Source organism: Typopeltis vanoorti, chromosome 12 (assembly GCF_054136105.1).
Source record: "Typopeltis vanoorti isolate ZY-2024b chromosome 12, IOZ_Tvanoo_1.0, whole genome shotgun sequence".
Lineage (NCBI taxonomy): Eukaryota > Metazoa > Arthropoda > Arachnida > Uropygi > Thelyphonidae > Typopeltis > Typopeltis vanoorti.
In genome coordinates this window covers 101,987,304-102,011,930 of record NC_143560.1, presented here as the reverse complement: position 1 = coordinate 102,011,930, position 24,627 = coordinate 101,987,304, and the positions used below count along the sequence as shown (strand labels likewise).

The 24,627-nt window shown below is 35.3% G+C and overlaps 1 protein-coding gene across 1 annotated transcript in view; it reads left to right on the top strand.

Annotated features, from left to right (window-relative positions):
* The window catches only part of LOC150101079 (P-selectin-like), a 337,168-nt gene that overhangs the window by 122,137 nt on the left and 190,404 nt on the right, over window positions 1–24,627 (top strand). Inside the window, exons 8-10 of the mRNA XM_090401605.1 lie at window positions 2,653–2,829; window positions 13,326–13,505; window positions 21,198–21,371. Coding sequence (XP_090257731.1) covers window positions 2,653–2,829; window positions 13,326–13,505; window positions 21,198–21,371 — 531 coding nt within the window. The remainder of the gene's footprint in view (window positions 1–2,652; window positions 2,830–13,325; window positions 13,506–21,197; window positions 21,372–24,627) is intronic.

Below are 24,627 nucleotides of genomic sequence, written 5' to 3'. Positions count from 1 at the left end.
ATTATCTGTCTTCTGCACAGACCTATGCAATGATTTGCCTTTCACTGCCATGTTGTATCCTATGGGGTATATGATCCTCTATTTTCTATAGACGATCATAAACAGCTTGGCCTTGTTAAAGGTAGATCATTACATTTAAAGTGACTCACAGTTGAACAAGGACAGTGAATATACTATTGTATTAAAAACTGCAAAAAAGCATTATTTGACGGAACATCATGATAAAGATTGTTATTTTAACTGGAAATGGAGATGAAGAATAAGCTTGTTAGCATGGATTGGAGAGGATGACTGACAATATAAAATATGTATATTAAGAATCAGAGTCTAATAATCTACAGTGACCACTGTTGTATCAAGGTATGTGTATTAATGATATTAGTATTGTGTATATCACTATATATTAATGATAATTAGGAATGCCAGACTGATGAACTGAGTGGATATCATTTCTGCTTTCCAACCAATAGGTCATGGGTTTGAATATCCCACTGGGACATGAAGTTTGTAATTGTCTTTAGGTGAGAGATCAATTTCATCACCCAGTGCAACATCACTGCCCTGACTGATTGATATAAAAATATATATGTTAATAGGCACAGTCTAATAGTATCACATGACCACTGATGTATCACAAGGCATGTGATACACCATTAATGATAATTAGGAATGCTAGCCTGGTGGACTGAGTGGATAGACCTGCCCTTTATTCTAGTTGTTAATATCATTCACAGTGTCCTCTCCGGCCAATAACTCATGGGTTTGAGTCCCACTGTGGGCATGGATATTTGTAAATATCTCTTTTGATGAGATGTTAATTTCATCACCCAGTGCAAGTTGACACCAGCCTACATTAGTTCACTCCTAAATAGTTTCTTCCAGTCTGATGGCCAAAAACCTGTTGGCTGAGGGATTTATCTAGCATCCATCAACATCAAGGCAGAGGATTTGGTTGCTGCAGACCAACCAGACTTCATTGAAATTCAGTGTGTCCCACAGAGTGGTAGCCAGAGCATTAGTTCCATTGACATTTTAGACTTCTAAGGCTTAGCTCTAGACACTGATCATGTGATCTACTTGGCCATTCCTGTAAGAATGTCTTTGCTTTCCCTTCTCCTTCCCCCTCTCATATAGAAACATATATAAAACAATAATAAATATTTAAAAAGACTCAAAAAATTTCACCCATTCACAAATAGACTGGACATATCAATCTGTTTGCAAAGAAAGCTGTTATGCAATGGATAAAAAATATTTCTGAAATAACCTGAACAGACTGATATGGACAGGCAATGTCAGTTGTTCAGTTTTACTAATTAAGTACAGGTTTATGCATTTTGGACTAGAAACACAGCAGACTGATTATAAAATAGTAATTCACTGCATGCAGTTGAGAACATAAGAGACCTAAAAGTACTAGATAACAGTTTAAAGTTCCAAGGCCCATTGTTCACTGCCTTGACAATGGTGCTGTAAAATTTAAAGCCCCATTAAGGTAGTGAAGTCATTACAGTGATTAACTACAATGTTAAAGAGAACACTCTGCCTTATGAGTCTTGTTTAGACTGCATGTTGACTGCTCTTTTCAAATGTAGTTAATTGGCTTTTGCAGGGATTAGGAGACAGCATTATTTCCAATCCTCTAGGAGTCAGAAGACTCATTGTGGGAAGTTGAACACTCATGAACAATAATTGTCACGTACCTTGCCTGAAATACATTGTGTTGGAGCACTCACCATCCACTGCAGCAATGCACTCCACTCATTCACCACCTGCCAAACAAAAAATCTTTTCACTTTCTCATTCACAAGACTGTTGTACAGTTTCCAGGGACGACCTCTTATTCTCAAATCACCCATTATCCTATGATAATTCCTTTGTATCTGTTTGATAGGCTTCTCTCACCAACTTATATACATCAATAATATCACTTCTCCTTCTATATGCCAAGCTCTGAAGACCACATTTCTTTAGTCTGTCCTATACTCAGTATTCCAGAGTCCTATGACAGTTATTTGCCTCTGCACTTGCTCCAGCATTTCCTTATTGTTAATATAGCCAGGTGACCAGATCAGGGCATAGAAATCAAAATGATGCCTAATTAGTGTCTTATGGTAGATGGCAGAGAAACTTCAGAGGCAGGTGACGTAGCATTGGGTCCATGGAGATTGGCTGATTGGAATGTTGGCTTCAAAATTCAGTATAGGTAAACGAGACGGATATGATGGAAACACAATTAATTAATGAGATTTATAACACTGAAGGGAAGATTTTTTGATACATCAGGTGGGAAGAGAGCAAGGGTCATCGGAAGCTAAGTAAGAGTGCAGTAGGCATTCGGCACTCTGAACTGATGGAAGTGGTAAATGCTTCTTCTGTGAAGGAGTTCACAGAGGAAGGTATGGCAGGGGCTATACAGAATAAGGGCTCCTCTCTTAATCAGTCCAAGCCAACTGCCTGATCAGGAATAATGATAATAATGTTCTTTGCAATAATATATATAATTCATTTCTTATCTTTGTTTTCTCATTGCACTTATTCTCAACTTCTTTATATTTTAGTAAATGTCAAAAATTATTCTTTAAAACAAATTGCATCATAATGTCATATCATGGCATATCTATATTGTATTGTATTCTCATTCCTATATAGATCCGTCAAACTGCGGGAGTCCAGACCGTAAAGAAAATTCTACTGTACTTGAAAAGGATTACCGTCTTAGTCAGGAAGTAACCTATGCTTGTCCAATGGGCAGTATGGTAGTCGGCAATGTGAAGCGGAAATGTGATGCAAGTGGTTTCTGGACTGGCACTGCACCATCTTGTAAATGTATGTTTTCTAACATTTTATGTATACTATAAATGATATCTATAAAGGATTTTTAGGATTGCTGTTATAGTGTATCACATGACATTCAGTCAAATATTTTCCATTTCATACTACAAATCAGTCCCCTCTCTTCAAACTAGTTACTTGATGACAAGTTAGAAACTAAAACTATTTGTGCAACCCATTAAGTGACGACAAGTTGGCAGAGGTCAGTTTACATTAAAAACTAGAAAATGAGTAATTGGATGTTGTGTAAATTACTGTATTATTTTACTATTCTAGTATGGTAGAAGAACCGGTTAGTCTTCAATAATATAAGAAAGAAAGAAACATGATATTTTGTTTTGAACATTTCAGAAGTGTATAAAACTAAGAGAACAATATGTATTTCAAACTGATTATATCTATATCGTTTGCCAAAGACTATCTTTTAAATTCAGAAACATTTGTGTACTAACTTGGTTAAGTCTATAACCAGTAGTGTAGCTAGGGGAGAGGGGTGAATGGTCTGCCCCGGCGGCACTTTTTTCGGGGGTTTTCACGTGAGACACAATTTTATTTTTCAAATGATTCTCTTATTTATGTTAATTAACTTTAATTTTTATTACTTATTCTGCAGGCCTCTATTATATTAGGATTTTTGCTTAACCCTTTCAATGCATTTATACAGTATATAAAAATTAACAAGCATGATTCCGTTTTTACTTTAAAAAATGTTAAATGCTAAAATGCCTGATTCATCGTTAGCTTTTTTAAATCTGTTACACATTTATATCCATTGGGTTGTTATCGAAACCGTTGAAAAAATATTTATTGTATTGTTTATGTATATATATATATAGAGAGAGAGAGAGAGAGAGTTTATTCTAGATTTAAACAAATCTTTCATACTGCTGTGCGTTTGTGGCAATCAGTGACTAAGCTTCAGATTGTTATAATTTGATCTCGTCAAGTGCATGTAATATGTTTGTGATTTTACATCATTCTTCTTTGTTTTTCTGAGGTGAGTTAGAGTATCACAGTTTTTTTGGCATGCAGACTACACAAACTAACATTTTAAAAGGGATTTATTTATCCCTGTTATTCCTTATTTATTTAATTATTAGTTATTATGAATATCTTTCTTTTTCTTATTATTCTTTCAGTCTTACTTAAGATGAAGCAAATGAAAGAAAGTGGTGCAGCCTTTAGAAAAAAGAAAAAGGCTAGGGAGGAAGAATTAAAAAAGAACGAAGGTGCACCACTGAAATACCTCAATCGCGAAACTACTACTGTTGCTGAAGCAATTTCTGAATATTCAAACCATTGTCAAAGTTAAGTGATTCTTCAACTTCAACAAGTGAAAAGAGTGTAACGAACAAAAAATTCCACCTGTTGACTTAAAAGATGTTGGTCTTTGGCCAAGTAAGATTAACGATGACACATTGATCTTACTGATACATCAAGGTGCATCTGTGGTTCAATATCTAGATTCTGATTTTGGTGAAGTCATTCATGAGGGTGCATCAATCAAAGGATGAAACAGAAAACTCACATGCGAACGGTGTTTTTGAACTCTGCCAAATAATGAAAAAATGTTTAGGCCATGGTTGGTATACTCTCCTTCCAAGAAAGCTCTTTGCTGCTTTTGTTGCAGACAGAAGTCATTCAAATTTTGATTCTGTGGATGGATTCAACATGTGGTGGAAACTTAATCTTAAAATATTCAACCATGAATTTAGTGTGGCCCATATTCGATCTTTTACGCAATGGAAGGAGTTGGAAATTAGAATCCGACGTGGAGCAACAATTGATAAAACGGAAAAGAACAAGTTGAAAATGAAGTGAAGAAGTGGAGATAGATACTTTCAAGATTATTGGATATCATTAGATTCCTAGCCAAACAAAATTTGGCTTTATGGGTAACCAAGAAGGAAATCATTATGAGACTAATGATGAATCTGAATCAACAGGAAATCGAGGAAATTTTTTTAGAATTAGTTCATTTGTTGGTGAAATACAATCCAGTGCTACATGAACATATGCTAAGAATCAAGCTGATTAGAAAGTTTACTAAATCCTATATGTCGCCTACTATTCAGAACACGTTTATAGAAATTTTGGGAGAAAAAGTAAGAAGAAAAGTTATCAAGCAAGTAAAGAAGCAAAATATTTGTCTCTTATATTCGACAGCACCCGATATTTCTCATAAGGATCAAACAAGCCAAGTTTTACACTATGTTGTGATCAATGGAAATAAAGCAAGAGTTGTGGAATCATTTGTTGATTTCATTAAAACAAAAGGTAAAACCACCAAGAATATTTCAACTATAATTTCGCAAAAATTAGAAAAGAACGGAAATGATATTCAAAATTTTAGAGGATAAGCACATGACCTGCTGTGATGGCTGGTCAACATACTGGAGTTCAGAGATGCATCAAGGAAATTAATGGAAAAGCAGAATTTGTAGCATGTACAAATCACTCGCTGAATTTGATGGGTGTACATGCAGCTTCTGTTGCTGTGAATTCTGTTATGTTTTTTGGAACTGTGGAGCATTTGTTCACGTTTTTTTCTTCCTCAACCCATCGCTGGGATATTCTGACTTCAGTCACTGGTCAAAGTGTCAAGCATGTAGTAGAAACTTGGTGAAGTACATGGGTAGATGCTGTCAGTGTTGTAAAAAAAAATTATTCGAAAATCTTGAGTGCTGTAGAACATTTAACTGGTGAAGAAGAAAATAGAGTTACCAGTTCATCTGCTGGCATGCTGTTGGTTGCATTTACAATCATTTTCCTTCCTGTGCTTTCTTGGCCTCTGAGAATCCATCCTTCGAGAAATTAATGATACACAGGTTTACCTCCAAACCAAAGGATTGAATATACAACAATGACATAAAACTCGAGGCTTTAAAACCATTTTAACTGAAAATAGGGATGAATTACCATGGAAATGACTTCTATTGGGATTTATTGATCAAGTATTTTTTAGAACAACTATGTTATACCAACTAGTTTCACCAACTGATATAAGGCACTTAAAGCTAAAAACTGTTACAGACTATAAATCAACCAATTCTAATTATATTTGACAAAACAGAACGCGTACAATACATGCATAGTACATATATGATTTCACTTGTTGTTATTTGGGAACATTCTATAATTGGCACTATAATTCAGTTTTTGTATGTTTAGAGATCTAATAAGGGTTTTCCAGATCTCGGACAAGATTAATCCTTGATTCCTGTTAAGGTTTTGTACAGAACGGGCAACTGTTGTGGCTTCTTTAATAATTTGGGAGGAAATCCTCCCTCTATGTAGGGAACGGAGTTTACAACATACCCTGCTCGTGCGGTTTAAATTATATCGGCCAGACTTCAAGAAGCCTTGAGATTAGACAAAGGGAGCACATTGGAGATGTTAATAACAATAGAGAAGAAAAATCGGGTTTATCCTTTCATTTCTCAAGAACTAACCATATCATAGAGTGGGATAAAAGCACCATTCCTTACATAGAGGAGGATTTCTGCTCCCGAATTATTAAAGAAGCCACAACAGTTGCCCGTTCTGTACAAAACCTTAACAGGAACCAAGGATTAATCTTGCCCTAGATCTGGAAGACCCTTATTAGATCTCCAAACATAAAGAACTGAATTATAGTGCCAATTATAGACGTTCCTAAATAACAACAAGTGAAATCATACACACACTGTGCATGTATTGTATGCGTTCTATTTTGTCAAATATAATTGGAATCGGTTGATTTATACTCTGTAACAGTTTTTAGCTTTAAGTGCCTTATATCAGTTATGTACCATGAAGATGCCAACAGTTGGTGAAACTAGTTGATATAACATAATTGTTCTAAAAAATACTTGATCAATAAATCCCAATAGAAGTCATTTCCATAGTTTTTGTGGTCAAGAAAATAACGTTTTAACATGAATGAATTACCGTATTTGCCGGCGTATAAGACGCACTTTTTTACTTTGAAAATAGGTCTGAAAAACAGGATGTGTCTTATACGTTGATACTCAGTTTTTTATTACTTTCATTTCTGGAAGTTTTCTCTGTTCCGAGTTACGCGATTTCTTTCTTCCTTCCTTGCAGTGTGTGAGAGCATTCCAGTTACATAGAGTTCAGTGGATGCGCATGTGCTGTTATTGACGATCAGAGCTGTGTACTGTTTGTTTAAACTTTCCAATTATTGTCGCGGTTGTTGTGAACGGTGATAAATTTGTGCCGTCAAATTTTCTCTAAATTTCTTGGCAAATTATGCTGAAAAACGTTGGCATTGCTACAATATTGCATACAAGCTACATGTGATTGTGTATGCTAAAGAACATGGAAACAGGGCTGCAGAGAGGCATTTCGGGCCGCTCCCAACTGAGAAAATGATAAGAACTTGGCGGAATCAAGAAGAGGATCTAAAAAAAAGCAACTCACAGTAAACATAACCTACAAAGTGGAACTGCAAAATGGCTAGAACCTGAGGCAGAACTGAATGCTTGGATTTTAGACAACAGAAAAGCAGGCCTTGCAGTGTCTACAAAAATGGTTATTCATCAAGCGAAAGCGATAGCCTCTAACAGAGGGATCGCCAACTTTACTGGATCTACATCATGGTGCTCAAGATTCATGAAGAGAAACCAGCTATGTATGCTGACTAAAACAAAAATATCACATGGGAACTCTTTCCTAGTTAGATTAGGTATTTGTTGAAAGTAGACCTACTTGTTACTTTATATTTGAAATACTATAAATTCGTTATAATATTCAGTGATAAAATTTTTTTCCTAAAAAACGTGTACAAAAAAGGGGGTGTGTCTTATACGCCGGCAAATAAGGTAGATAGCAATTTAGTATCTTACACCAAAGAAATTTGTGATGATCTGGGGATAGTCGTGGATCGTTGGTGTAGAAAGAAGAAACTGATGGCAGGTGAAGAATCACGAGATGCTGAATTGTCATACGAAATTGAGTTGAGGAGAGAAATGTTTTTTCCCACTGGACAGAATGATCCAAGAAATCACCACATCATTTCAACAGCTTCATGTTCTTCATGAAAAGTATGCCTTCCTTATTCCATCGAATCTTTTCAAGGATAAATATAAATGTTAACTAAATCATGATCACTATGACATTAATAAGGAAGAGTTCTTCCTCGTTGAGAGAAAAAGACTTCGGGGTTTTATTTCTGTTGCTGTCCCCTTGAACTTTTGCAGTATTATTCTAAAATATGTCTCAAGAACTCAGTTCCAAATATTGTAATACTACTGCAAATTTTCCTCACAATTGCTGTAAGTGTTGCTAGTTGTGAGAGGAGTTTTTCTAAATTAAAACTGATTAAGAATTACCTAAGATCTACAATGAGTACCTTGTGTTTAAGAAATCTTGCCATACTGTCTATAGAGCAGCAACTGAGTGAAGAAATAAACTTCGACAATGTCATTGATGATTTTGCTAACAGAAAAATAAGGAAAATAACATTTTAGAATGTTGGAATTAAAGTTTTACTTCAAAAATAAACATAGTGTTTTAATTTATTTCCCTATATATCGTTTTGACTTTTTGTAATATTTTTGGTGTGTATTGAGAGGAGTGGCAAACTCGGGGACCACTCCAGGCAGCAAAAGCTCTAGCTTCCCCACTGAATCCAGGTGACCAATTCTGTGCATAATAGTCTGAATGTGGCTATATCATAGCCTTATAAAGAGGAATAATAGCCTCCTTATCTCTTTACATTATCCTATAAGCTATTTTGTCCACTTTTTGTTCTCTAAACTTAAACTCCCTGGACAGTCTTTTTACGTCTGAAGTGCACAATCCTATGCTGCAACAATAAAATGATAAGCATCATTCTTTGCCCACACTGTCAGTCTATTTAAATCATCCTACAGGATTTCTACATACTTTTATCCTACTGTTCACTCCAGTTTAGCATCATGCAAACAACCTGAATATTCCCCTTCAAATCATATCTGTTAAGTATTGTATAATCAGTTTAAAGGAACTAACAAAACTGACAAAAATGTGGTTGAGTAAAAAGATGAATTTCATTGATGTCTCATTAGTATCTTTTTCTTTTCTTTTTTTTTGTGTGGGGGTTACATAAAGAATAAGGGATGCTAATAAAAATGCTACAGTTACTCTGAATGTACATTAAAAGAGGTAAGTTAAATATGGGATATATGCTGAGCTACACGAGACTTACGTTGAACTTGTGTATTCACCTAAAATCAAAAAAAAACATTACTCTCCAGACTTTGTTACTGCTGTAACTTAATTTTTTCAATAAATATTTGCATTTACTATATCAGGACTATTTTGTTTAAATCCCACATTTTAATTTTTGTTGATTAATTCTGTGGCATCCTCCTCTTTCCTTTTCTGATCATTACTGGTAGCAATGTTTAGTGTTGAAATATACTTTTAATTACACAAAACTATAAATAATATTCATGCATTTTTTTGTTTCAAGCTGGTTCCACTCCTATGAGATGGTATAGAGCAGGGGTGTCCAACCTTTTGGCTTCCCTGGGCCACATTGGAAGAAGACTAGTTGTTTTGGGCCACACACAAAATACACTAACACTAACGAGAGCTGATGAGCAAAAAAACGTAGAATATATAGTTAACATATTTAAGTAATTTAAACTTCATTAATTCATGAATTTTTTATTATAAAAGTAAAAGACAAGACAGCAACATGAAATTAGTGAGATGTTTGACATTGTTTTTGAGACACTAATGCTTCGATATTTAGTTCAATGGAAGTAGTTGCAATTCTTAGTGAGTTCTCAAGGTGCTTATCAGATATTTTGGTTCTAGTTTTATTCTTCGTGTGCTTCATCCTTGAAAATAGTTGCTCACAAATGTAGGTGCTTCCAAGTAGCGATAACATGAATAAGGCATGATTGTGAAGCGAGGGATATTTTTCTCTGGGAAGATATATCTTATAGAAGTCCAGTAAAGAGACATGATCAAATTTTTCTATAAGTTGAATGTCAGATTGTAGCTCTGTGCATTCCATTTGAAAATTGGCAGGTAATATGTTTATGTCGACAAAATGGAGTTGCAAATACACCAAAAGATTGATGATTTTTCAGAAATCTTGAAACCTGTTCTCAAATTCCTGTATCAAATTGAAAAACAAGGCTGCATATTTTTTGTTGTTCACAGGACCGTGTTTAGCCAACGTGTCGAAATGCATACGATTGTTTGCTAACCAACTGATCATTGTATTGATCAATTGGTTTTCACCTTGAAGACACATGTTTAACTCATTTAAATGAGCGGTCAAGTCTACTAAAAATGCCAAATCTGTTAGCCAGTTTTCATCGTCAAGTTCTGGCACAAATTTCGTTTTTGATTCCATAAACAACTTGATTTCATTTCGCAAATCATAAAATCTTTTCAACATTTTACCTCGACTTAACCATCTTACTTCCGAAAAGTAAATGATGTCCCCATAGTCAGCATCCATAAATTTAAGGAATTCCTGGAATTGGCGATGATTCAATCCCTTGGCCCTTATGAAATTTACAGCCTTGATGACAATCTGCATGATATTATCCATCTTTAAAGCTTTTGCGCATAAATTTTCTTGGTGCACTATGCAGTGATATTTCATCATATGTAAATTTTGGGAGGCAATTGCATTGTCTTCTATTAATTTTACAAGTCCATCTCTTTTACCTATCATCACCGGGGCACTATCAGTAGCTATACCAGATATGTTCACAATGGATAAAGAAAATCGCGATATTATATTCGTCATCAATACCTCTAATAAAAATTGCCAATTGAGCTGTATTAGTAGCATCACTACTTTCATCTATCACCAAAACATAAAATTTAAAATTAGCAGCTCTACTCTCCAAACCTTTTTCGATAGATTTCCTATTTCATCAATTCGCCTGGCTATAGTCTGGTGAGACAAACTGTTAGAAAAATTTCCTTTTTAATCAGAGCAAATTATATCTGCCACGCTTTCCATACATTGCTTAATAAACTCGCCATCGGCATTCGGTTTTGAATTTTTTGCTATCAGGTTTGCAACTAGCTTTTACAACAGAATACGTTTCAGTTGTTATTTTTTTAAAAAAACTTTGTTGAGATGATAGACTTTTTTTCAGTTCTGCTATTTTGTCTTTACGACACATTCCTTGATACGCACTAATTTTCGCAGCATATTTTTGCGTGTAATGCCTTTTCAAATTGTAGTCTTTGAAAACTGGCACAAATTCCCTACAAATTAAGCAGATTGCCTTAGTATTTGCCTTGACATAAAAAATAGTCATCTGTCCACTTTTCGTTGAACAATCTTTCTTCTTCTATAATTTTTCTTTTTTTTGGTTCGGCTTTCTTTGGAGACGCTGTGGAAGTCATGCTGGAATTTAAAAAAAAAATTGATTGAAAATTAGAAAGCAAGGTTTAATAATCACCAAATTGCCAAATTTTTACTTCTAAAAAAATTACTTGCCAAATCACCATAAACACACATAACATCTACACCTTTCTTCAGTGTCAACTCGACTGTTTACAATTGCACATTGAAAGCCGTACCAGCATACCCATGGCACACATAGAGAGACATCTATTGCGTGGTAAAAGTAGGAAGCAAGAGTGCTAGCGCACCATTTATTATGTTGAGAAGTAACTACTTGTATGGGCAGCAATTTTGAATAAATACAATTATTTGAGAATGATTTTATGAATCTCTCATTGCTAAAGAACGTGTTAAATTCAAAAACTCATCGCTTATAAATTAATAGCATGTTAAAATTGTATTTGTAGTATTATTAATGGTATTTTTAGTCGCAATCTCATAAAGTTTGTAAGTTTATGATTTTTTGTTGGGCCGCCCGTCTTGGGCCACGGGTTGGACAAGCCGGGTATAGAGCTATATTGCTGGTGGTTCATTACAACATTCTGATGGCTACCACCAAAATACTGTAATGAAGGTAAACAGCTACTTTTGTTTATAGAATATGCTGGCCTGGTTGGCTGAGTGGTCAGAGTATCCAGTCTCCAGCCAAAAGGCTGTGGATTCAAATCCCTTTGTGGGCATGGATGTTTGCGATTGTCTGTGAAAATACTAGTGGTGGTGGATAGTAGATGGCGATGTGGTTTGATGTAGTTAGAGGATTGAATGTTGAAGATGGAGAGTTGTAGAGCAAATGACCTCCCTCGATGAGTCTGGGACTCCCTGGAGATGTCAAGTAATAATAATAATAATAATAATTTTTTGGAGTAAGAGTTGTTTAGAATATACTACATGAATAGTGAATTATAAAATATAATTTCTGAAACTTGAATATTCTCTGAATTGAAATAACTGAAAAATTTTATGCATACAATAAAGATTGTACTGGTCCTTATTGCAGGTATAAAATTTTTCTTCCTGAAATGTTCCTTTAAGTTGGAAGTTATATTTCGATTTAGAGAATATTCAAGTTACAGAATAAAACTTTGTTGCTGAGTATCCACTCTCCAGCCAAAAGGCTTTGGGTTCGAATCCTGCTGTGGGCATGGATGTTTGTGATTGTCTGTGAAAATACTAGTGGTGGTGGGGGTAGATGATGATGATAGTAGTTGCGGTTGGTAGATTGAGCGGTGGAGACAGAGCTGTAGAGTAGTGCTCTCCCTCTATGAGTCTTTGGACTTCCTGGATTACGTAATAATAAATAATGATAATAATATGTGAAATGTAAAACATAATAATAAAAATATACAAATGCTATTAGCTTAATCTTTATATATTCAACTTAAAATATTATGTTTGCAGATTCCAGTAATCATGTCTTGCTATGAAACCCTACAATGCAGGGTATCCCAGGTGAACCCTACCTTTAGTGTTGTTGTAGATGGAGGAGACACAATAAGGTTTTCAAGAGGGTCCACTGAATGCCTAACATAGAGGAACACTAGAAGTCATAGCTGTCTTATTCTCTGAATTCCAATACTTTTGAGAATATTTATTCCCAAGAATGTACTATGTGAGATACCCACCTCTTAACTCTCCTAGTGAATTTTGCACTGTAATGAACTGTTTCTTGGCTTCTAAGTATTTGCTGTTATGAACCTCTTTGGCAGAGGAGAAACATTTGGCACAAGAAATGACAAACAGAATGATCTAGCCTTTCTTTACTTTTTTTTTTTTTTTTTGACAATATGCTAAATAGAGTTTAACTTTGTTTCAATCATCACCTTCACATGCAGCCTCATAAGTACAGCAGATCATCTTTAGTCTGTTCTTCCCAGGGGTTAAACACATAAACTGAGTAATGGTGACTCAACAGTCCATCAGTCCATTTATAATTCCCTCTCTATTTTTGTATTGTTTATAAATACTGAATAATTCCTGTCCTAAAACATACTGTATTTCACAAATGTTGTGTTTTAAATCTAATTTTATGTAGAAGATTGCAGGTGAAAAAAAGTGTATAAATAAATTTTAAAAAAATTCCTTTAGCAAAAGACTTGTCTATTTTTATTTTATTTCTTTGTAGATATAAACTGTGGACCTCTGTCAGACATTTCAAATGGTAAAGTAACATTTCCTGAGTCTCGTACTACATTTAATGCTACAGCAAAGTACATATGCAACAGAAACTATACTCTTGTGGGAGATGAGATCAGAATATGTGGAAATGACAGCAAGTGGAATGGCAGTGAACCACAATGTCTCTGTAAGTCTTTCTAGAATACTGAACAGATTATCAATCACTATAAATTAAAGATGCCAAGAAATTATATTCTTGGTTTCATCCTTTATCCAAGTGTAAGCAAACAAAGTAACTTCACGACTGGGCTACTTGTATACGGATGCTAATGATGTCGCATCAATTGTCTTAGTATCCCATATGCAATGCGCATATCCTTACAGACATGTATAACATTATGCATTATGGGATGGGCCACTACCCAGACCGGTTTCAACCTTTACTGAGGTCTCATCAGTGGGAGCCAGACCCAGAAGTGATACCAAGGTTGAAGTAATGTAGAAGTCATATTTTCATATACAAGTAGTCAAAAGGTGTCACACCTTGTTACTAAAATACTCTGGATTAGAGATAGATGTGGAAAGATTTTTTTCACTTGATTATACTATAAATTAAAGAAATTCTATTCTTGGTTTCATCTTTTATCCAAGTGTAAGCAAACAAAGTTTGCACATGAAGTAACTTGACAACTGAGCTACTTCTATCCAAAGGCTAATGCTAAGGCAATTGATGGGAAGTCATTAGCCTCCGTATACAGTCGTGAAGTTACTTCACATGCAAACTTTGTTTGCTTGGACTTGGGTAAAGGATGAAACCGAAAATATAATCTCTTGCCATGTCTAATTTATAATATAACCAAGTGAAAAAAAAATCTTTCAAAACAATCACTCTCACAGACAGGCTTATATGTTGGTTATACATTACTAAATCGCTTAAGGAATTGACAACGTAGATACGAATATAAATTAAATTATACTTTAATAAATATTTCCGATATTTACTCTAAATCCATCACCGTTCCCTACATCCTAGGCACCTCGGAAAAAATTACCAAAATCTGCTCCACTAAAGACCAACCACTTCCCCTAGACCTACCTGGTGTATACCAGGTCCCTTGCAGCTGTAAACTGTCTTACTTTGGCCAAACAGGCAGGACAGCAAATATCAGAATTTCGGAACACAAGGACTACATCCGGTTTCACAAGTACAGCCATTCTGGTCTTGCAGACCATGCATACATGCCACAGAATATGGTGGAAGAAAGCTACAGTAATACACCGTAGCAATTACAAATTCGAAAGACTATTTATGGAATCAACCTCATCCCTAAGAAACTCGCCAAACCTCAACAAATTTGGTTTTATGAGACTGCCCCAAATTTGGGAGGCTTACATCAGCAGACCTTCAGCCCAATGGCCAAGAACACCTACTTAGCCCGCTAGGGGGGGGGGGGGGGGCACCATCAGGACTTTTAGGAAAACAATAGCTTCATCACTTCATTCTCAGTTACCGTGTTGTAGTGCACGTGCCTTTTTTTTGTAAGTTCCTTTTGAAGATGGCAACGTGACGCTGACGAAATATCAGAAATATTTATTAAAGTATAATTTAATTTATATTCGTATCTACGTTGTCAATTCCTTAAGTGATTTAGTAAAAAACAATCACTATATTAGGATTTTAGTAATAAACATCTGAAAAATTGCCTTTACATGCTTTGCTTTTATAATAATTGTTGCTCTATGCTATTTACTCAAAGTAAAAAATAAATATATAAAATGACATAATAAAGTCTCTTCCGAATGAAAATGTGAAAGTCTTTCACATTTTCATTCGGAAGAGAATGAAAGCATGCTGAAAGTTCCTAGCAAATAAGTCAGCATGTGCTCTGAAAGAATACAGAGAAAAAGAGACATATCACTTTCCTGATATTTATATTTGTTATTCTTACCCAAGACTTCCTATGACTTTTGTTTAGCTACTTTTTATGTAAGAAGGAAAGTAATAAAGTCATAGGAAGATAGGAGGGTGTGAAACAATGTTTTTTGAGGTTATTGATAAAGCTTAGAAATGGAAAGTGTATTAGAAAAGGTCTCCCTGTGACCTTTTGTTTAGCTACTTTTATGTACAGAAGTAAAGCAATATATAAAAATAGCCAAACAAAAGTCACAGGAAGATTTGACAGTATCAAAAATAAATATCAAGAATATGATAAAATGTGTTTGGGGACTATTGAAAAAGCTTAGAAATAGAAAGTGTGTTCAAGAAGGAATTAGACAGTGGTGTAGTCAGGATGATGCCCTGGTACTTTTTTAAAACTATCAAAATTTTTAAATTCATTATAATAAATTATAATAATGAGACTTATAATGCATTTCCAGCTTTCGGTCAAAAAATAGCAGCTTGCCGCTCTGCCATTGTCATTTTCATTTCAGAAAACAAGGCGATCTTTCTGCCATATGGCCATTGCAATAATAATAATAATAATGCCGCATTTTATGCTCTGGATTTTTGTTTCCAATGTAGAGCCCTGCCACTATTTCTTTTAGGACTACACCCCTGGGAGATGATGAATTATACTTTGCCAAGAAATTATATTTTGGTTTAATAATTTTTCCAAGTGTATGCAAAGTTTGTATATGAAATATCTTCACAACTAGGCTACTTGTATATAGAAGTTGATGACTTCACATCAGTTGCCTTAATATTCCATTAATGCACCCTTCCTTTCAGAAGTTCATAGTGTTATGCATTAAGGGAACAGTCACTACCCAGTGGTTTGAATCCTTTGGTTATATAATTCTACAAATAGCAAAAAAATGTTCTACTCTATTGAAATACTCTGGATCAGAAACAGGTGTAGAAAGTTTTTTCACTTGGTAATCAGTCTCTATAGACAAGTAGCCTAGTCGTGAAGATACTTCATGTGCAAAGAGGATTAAACAAACAAGAATTTAATTCCTTGACAAGCATAATTTACTTTCTAACTAAGTGAAAAATCATTCTGCATATTTCAGTTGTCTGGAGGAGTTATGTTGAAAGGTTGCTTAATGAAGCAAAAAAAAAAGTGGTAGAATAGGCAGTAGAAAATATTTAAAAGGAATGCTGTGAAGAGTACATACCAGTACTTAAGGTGAAAAAAAAAGCCATCAGAAACCTAAAGTGTGGAAAGGAGCATAATTCTGATATGATGGCCTGGTCAGAAGATTGAATTCCTGGATGACTGAAGAAGACCTTTCATAGTACCCACCTAGTTCCATCTTCCATCTATAAAAAAAAAGAAAATAAAACTTACTGTGAAAATTACAGATGAATTTCGTTACTGAAAGCTCCAAATAATGTTCCAGAAGAACTAGGTTGCCTTGCAGAAGGATCTGAATAGATTTTATGAGTGGGCAAATGAGTGGATCAGTTTAATGTTGCAAAAAAAAAGGTATTGAATGGTCGGCAAGGTTGGGATGCAGAGTACACAATTAATGGAGAAATCTTGAAGGAGGTGGAATAGATGAGAGATCTGAGAGTGTTGGTGGACAGGTTTTGCATAATAATAATAATAACAGAACAGTCGTAGAAATATCTGGCTGGTGATACAGCAGGGGAGGGAGTTAAAGTTTGGTATGGTGATTCCATGGTAAGACATGAATTAGGTGTCACATTGCTAAAATTGTAAAAACATTACAACAGGTTATGGCAATAATCAGGAGGATATTGACATGCAGAATCAGAGAAGTTATGGTTCCCTTTGTATAAAGCTTTGATCAATCCACATGTAGACGTGGATTGATCAAAGATTTGTTTGATCAACTTGAAAACCAGACAAACAAATCTGTGCACAGATTTGTTTGTCTGGTTTTCAAGGAGTGAGGATATTTTGGAGAGGGCCCAGAGAAGGTTTACTAAGTCAGTGTTAGATATGAAGAGAAATTGAGGGAATGCAATTTGCAGAGCCTTGTGAATAGAAGAAGAAGAAGTATAATTGAGACATATAAGTTGGTGAGGAGTTGCTACCATTAATGTGGAGGAGATTTTTCACAGAGTAGAGGGAAGCATGGACAAAACTAGAGGCCATCCCTGGAAGCTGTATAAGGAGGATGTGAGTAAGGAAGTGGGAAGCAGGTTCTTTACATGGAGAGTGACTGGTGAGTGCAGAAACTGAATAGGTTTAAGGGAAGGTTTAGTGATCTTATTGCATGAGAGAGTACAGACCTCTCCTCAGTGAATCTTTTGACTCCATGGTGATCAGATGTTAATAATAATAAAATATACTTCAGAAGAGACAAAAAAAATTGTGGAAAAGATACTCAGAGAACAAGATGGATCCAGGATAATTAGAGCTTGTCAGGATTTTCATTTGAAGACAAACAGTTGAGATATCATGGGAATATAACAGGGATCTGTATTTAAGTTTTATTGATCTGTAAAAGGCATATGACAAGGTGCCAAGAGGAAAGCTGTTCAAAATATTAGAATTATATTGTGTATTTGGGGACATTATATCGAGACATGTATGGCTACATTTGAATTGTAATTCACGATTCAAGGAGATACAGGAAGGCAGTTGGATGTAAAATCAAGTGTGAGGACATGGGTTCATGCTATCCCCACTGTTATTCATTATCTCTATTTGATTTCAGCTCAGCTAACCACCACACAACTTGTGCTTTCTCCACTCATGATGCCATGTTTAAAACTACGACAGCCCTACCCAGCAGTGCCATCGCATCATGACAGAGGAAAAAAATTTCTGGAACATTTGAACAACCCAAACTTTATGTATTTTTACATTTCAATTTTTTACCATTCTTTGAAACTAGAGAGATCCAATGTGGACACCCTATATGTGTGTGTTTATATATATATATATATATATATATATATATATATATATATATATATATATAAAGAGAGATAGAGAATTTTTAGTGAAGATGGCAGATAACAGGATTAACAAAGCTGGTATAATAAGAAGGCAACTGAATAAACTTATATGAATATGAGAGAAACAGTGTTCAAACCAAACTTAATTTACTGATTTGCGAATTGTGTTAGAAATAATACACTTGATGAAAGACTGGAGACCACAGATATGAGATTTCCGAAAGAAATTAAGGTGGTGAACAGATGGCATCAAGAGTAGAATCATATTAAAAATTTCCAGAGTTGGGTTGACAACAATGGTATAATCTTTGATGGACAGCATGGATTTGCTAAAGGGAGGTCGTGTTTTAGTAATCTACTTACTTATTACAATAAAGTGACTGCTTCCTTGGACAGAGGAGAAGGATACACAGTAATATACTTGGATTTCGCAAAAGCTTTTGATAGAGTGCCTCATGATAAGTTGACAGTCAAACTAGAGCAGATGGGGTTGGATATTAGATTAGTGCATTGGATTGGAGACTGGCTATCTGATAGGTATCAACAAGTTGTGTATGGGGGTGCAATATCCAGGAAAAGGAAAGTCACTAGTGGAGTGCCTCAGGGATCTGTTTTAGGGCCATTACTATTTAACTTGTATATTAATGATATTGGTGAAGATTTGGATGGAGATATTCAGTTGTTTGCAGATGATGCAAAGTTGGGACGAACCATAAAGAGTAGTGAAGATGTTGTGGCCTTGCAAGAAGACTTGAATAAATTGAGTGATTGGGCAAGCAAATGGGGGTGTGAGTTCAATGTTGCAAAATGTAAGGTTTTAAAATTTGGAAAACAAAGATGGGATGCAGAATTTATGCTTGGTGAGAATATATTGTTGGAAGTAGAGGAAATAAGAGATCTGGGAGTGATAGTGGATAAGGATCTAAAATTTAGGGGTCACATCGCCAAAATTGTGAAGACAACACAAAGACTTCTGGGAATGATGAGGAGGACACTGACGTGTAGAAGTAGGGAGATTCTTGTTCCATTGTATAAGGCTTTGATTAGGCCACACATGGACTATTGTGCCCAGATTTGGTCACCTGGTTTTCAGAAGGATGAAGAGATGTTGGAAAGGGTCCAAAGGCGACTGACTAAGGTAGTTTCTGACCTCTGGAATGTCGAGTATGAGGAAAGATTGAAAAGATGTAATTTGCAGAGTCTAGTGGAGAGAAGGAAGAGGGGAGATATGATAGAGACCTACAAGTTGGTAAGGGGTTGTTATAGGATCAATGGTGGAGAAGTTCTACAGAGAATAGTGGGAGATCAGGGGAGAACCAGAGGTCATCCCTGGAAACTGTATAAAGAGGGTGTGAGTAGGGGAGTGAGAGGCAGGTTTTTTTCGTGCAGAGTTGTGAATGATTAGAATCCCTTGCCTGAGAGTGTGATGTCTGCAAGGAGTTTGAATGTGTTTAAGACCCGGTATGATGAGATGTGTGTGAGATAAAAGGACCTCCTAGATGAGTCTTTGACTCCATGAGGTCTTGTTTAATAATAATAATAATAATAATAATAATTTCCTTCCTGATGAAAACATCAGGAAGGAACTGTGTGAGCAGAGCTAATATTATATAGTATGGTCACTTAAAAAAAGGGAAAGGAAACATTAGCAAAATGTGTGTTGGATGCCAGGATGGCAAGAAAAAGACCAGAGGAAGACCGAGAATTAGGTGGATTGATGCAGTTAGGTCTGAGTATTGGAGTCTTGACAGATAACAGACTAACAGTCTGTTATATGTGATAATAGACTAATTTGGAGGAAAATTTTTGATAGGAAGTTAGTAATAACATAAACTTATTTTTTCTTGAAGTGCAGAAAATTAAGAAGCATGACAGCAGAGTGGCGAATGAAAAAAAAGGCAGGATGAGTCCTTGGAATTCTTGTAGGTTTTGCATAATAATAATAATAATAACAGAACAATCATAGAAATATCTGGATGGTGATACAGCAGGGGAGGGAGTTAAAGTTTGGTATGGTGATTCCATGGTAACTAGAGCATTTGATGAGTGTGTGATAAAATTGCATTTCCCAGATATGAATATTAAGGCAGTTGCTGAGTGTTAGAATATACAGAAGGAAAGTGAGGAAGATTGTTTTGGTATGTACAAATGACCTTGTAGTCAACAAGTGTGGTATGTGAGAAGATAAGAAAGAATTGAGATACAAGTGAAAATGAAGAATGAAAGAGTAAAGATATTGAGTCTTTTGCCATGGTTTGATATATGTATGATATAAATGAGTTGGGAAAAAGGGCTATGATTGCAAATGAGTTGATGCATAGGTTGTGGAGAAAGAATGGTACAGCACTTATAAATATGTGGACTGAATGTGATGGATGCACTTGAATGGATCTGGAATTAGTTGTCTGGAGAAATTGTATTGTTTAATGATAGTTTGGCATGCAGAGTCAATGAAACTAGTATAGTGTGGTTAGGATGTGGGCACTCGTAAGTGAGTGAGTTTGAGGACAACAAAACAAAAAGATGCTGAAGTTCCTTAGATCCTGAAATTGAGTAGGATAACTAACATAAAAGAGTTTGTGTACCCATAAGGATACTGCAGTTTATGTATACTAATTCTTCTGGCATTAGTATGCATAAATTGCTAATACCAGAATATACACTCTACTGTAATCTATATTATTAATGCCAAATAATATGCAAGTAGCGTGAATGAATTCAAGAACAGACATGATAGCTGGTGCGAACAGTGTAGTCTCCCTCGATGAATTCCTGACTCCCTGGTATTTAATAATAATAGTAATAATAAACACAGGCAAGAAGGGTAACTAAATGTCAGGAAATTAATTATTCTTATCACAGTTGTAGTCTCCATAATTTATCAATGTGAATATATAAATATTAATTTTATGACGTTTCTTCAATTCTAAATACATACACATTTTTAAATTCCAAAATAACTTATACTACACAAAATCAGCTTGATAATTTTTATCTTTTCAGTCAACTGGTGTCCTGATTTAACACCACCACCAAATGGTAGCTTAGACCTTGATGGCCACACTGCAGGGAGCAAAGCTAAATATAACTGTGCTAAAGGCAATAAGCTTGTTGGAAATGATACCAGAATATGTCAACTTGGAGGAGAATGGACTGGAGAGGATCCATTCTGTAAATGTAAGTAATATTTTAAATTTATTTGCAAATATATGTTACTTCATTTTAGCTGCATTTGAGATGATACAAATGACTCAGACTTTTTACGATCTAGTTGCTAGCTAAATGACAACATTTATAAGCAAAGATTAATTGAAATTTGTATATACTTTTTTTTAAGTACATCAAATCTTTTCTTATCCTTTATGTTCTTATATATTATAATTCTTAGTCCATTCTTTCAAGCCAGTTATGGCATGGAGATTTTCATTGCCTTGTGTGAGACTATCATCTGCCAACTAAAGATACAAAATCCATGTCAGTGGAATTTGAACCAACAGCATGTTAGTTGGGGGCAAGAAATGTTGTCCACTTGGGTAACCAGGCCAGAGTTGAAGATTATCCAGTTTTTTAATACATGAATTCTTCTTCTGCAATTCATAGGTGATTTAAAGTGCATTGTGCCATATATAGCCTGGATGTTTTGTCAATGTATTCAAAGTTTAAGAAAGTTCCTGAATCTAGGCTGATGCTGTCTTTGGAACTGTAATGTCAAAGTTGTAGACCAAAGAATATAAGCAACAGTGGATATCAGGATGAGTGAGGGGCCAAAAGTGCCAATATTGACTGATAGCATGAAGTAAAAGTTGCTGACAAAAAAGAAAGAGGTCATAACACCGAGAGAGAGAAGAGGAGAAATCACTGTGAGAAGGCCAAAAGGTGCAAGACAGTTTGGGAAACAACTAAGGAAAAGATGTGTTATTTTGTGTAATAACTGGCAGTATTGTTTGAATTAACTTAGTCTAGCTGCATAGTGATCATGGAGCTCCATGAGTTATTTGCAATTTCCTGAAACTTTTATCATGCATTGAATGGCAACAAAACAATGATACAAATGAGGTCATTACATCATGCTGCACAAAGATCAGATTGTGATTAACAACATAGATTTATCAAAAATGATTTGTTTTCATGAGTGCAGCATGTATGCATGGGAATATGGAAGACATGATTGTAGAGAATTGAACAAAGAAGTCAGACGGCCTGTAGAAAGTGTGATATGTTGTGGAACTGCAAGGTATGAGTAAATGCAAAAGAGACTGAGGAATGAAATCAAGAATAATTGCAGGTACCAGAAGCAGTGCTGCACATGGCTTACAGATGTCTTTTATTTTAGTGAATATTAATAAATTTAGTAATAATTTTTGGTAGTATTTTACTTACTTTAGACCGTCAAGTTTGTGTGTGTGTGTGTTTCTTTTTTGCTCAGAAAATGTTTTTCATTTTTAAGAGCAAATGGTTTATGGTATGGAAGTGAGAGTAGAGAGAGAGTGTGTGTTGGAAATGTTTCATGTGCGAGTGCAAAAATGAGTTATGTGGAAAGCAGGAGAATTAAGCAACTAGTGTTAATGATGTAAGACGAGAGAGCAAAATTGTTATAGAGGATTACTAAAATAAAGAGCTAAAAGGCTTCAGTTCGGCGATGCAAAATTACATAAGCAAACTGTTCTCTGAAGAGAACCAACCAGTTCAAAACAGTTGTCAGGCTAGTGAAACCTTATCAAAATGGACTAATAAAAGGCAAATATATAGACACTTGGGCAGTGCCTATGTCTTTTAAGTAATCCACGCTAAGGCAACTCATGAATGCCTGGGAATGTATGGTGTGAACAAGCTCTCTGGTCAACTTATGACACTTTCATAGTTTCTACATTTGGCTTTAAAATAATGCTGGATCTAACATCCAATTTGCTTATGTCATTTTGCATCGCCAAAATGAAGCCTTTTTGACTCTTTATTTTAGTAATTACTTTTATATACCGACTGAGAGGTTGCTTATGAAAAATACATTTCTCTGGCATTTCAAGTTCCTTACTAAGGAATGAGAGTTTTTGCTTTCTCTCTTAAGGTTTCTGCCTGGTTGGTGTTGACCAACCAGTCCGAAACAGCTGTCAGGCAATAAAACCTTATCAAAATGGACCAATAAAAGGTGAATATATAGAAGCTTGGGCAGTACCTATATCTTTTAAGTAGTCCACACTAAGGCAAATCGTGAATGCTGAGGAATATATTCCTACAAACTCTCTGATCAATTTACAAAACTTTTATAGTTTCTACATTCGGCTTTGAAATAATGCTGGATCTAATGTCGTGAATGCTGAGGAATGTATTCCTGCAAAACTCTGATCAACTTACAAAACTTTTATAGTTTCTACATTCAGCTTTGAAGTAATGCTGGATCTAATATCCACTTTACTTATGTTAGAGAGGATATGGAAGTAGTGAACAATAGTGTGCAAAATGTGAATGAGAGCATGAAAGTGGCTGAATATGGATAATAGGGTGACAGTGAGGAATGGAATAGCACACTTACCCAGCATCCTTCATAGGACAAAACATGAGCTAGAGCAACTGGAGAAATAAATGATTGTTGTGTGGTACATCAGTAATGGGAAAAGTATGAACATGTGAAAAACTAGGAGTAAACAGAAGGCATTATATGGAGATTCAATAATGATGATGGGTACCTAATGAGAAAGTGATGAAAGCATGTTTCTCAAGTGATCAATGATGTTAGTGAAGCTGTTAAAGGGGAGAATTGAAAGAATTGATTGTTTTGGCTGGCACAAATGATTTGAAAGGTGAGAAATATGCAATGAGAGAGTATGAAAAATATGAAAGAATTGCTGATAGAAATGAAAAAGAAGAGTGAGAACGTAAGAATTGCGATTCTGCTGCCTCAATATGATAAGAGTGAATTGAGAAGAGCCATGATTGTAGATTCAATGAGAAGATTGTCCAGGAGTAATGGTGTGAGGTTTATAGATGTATGAAGTGAATTTGATGGATGAAAGGACTTGAATGTGCATGGACTGCATTTAAATGGTTTTGGAGTTAGATGTTGGGGGAGAGAGAGTTGTTCATTGAGAGGTTGGAAGCACAAACTCAGGATAACTAAGAAGTATTGGGGGGGGGGTCTGTTAAGTGCAAGTTCAGCCACCCCTGAGACAAATTGTGTGTGTGTGTGTGTGTGTGTACAGAAATGATTATGCAATGATAAATGCAGTTTTGCATGCTTAAATCCGAATGGTTGGTAATGACATTACAAAAGGTTAACTGTGAGTCCAAGGGGATGTTGTAATGCATGAATGCTAGATGTATCAAAAATAAAGGAGAAGAGTTTCTGATATTGGCCAGCTTGACTTGGCCAAAATATAGGTAATAGTGACACCTTATTGACAGAAAATTATATAGTGACAGGAATGGAACGTAAAGG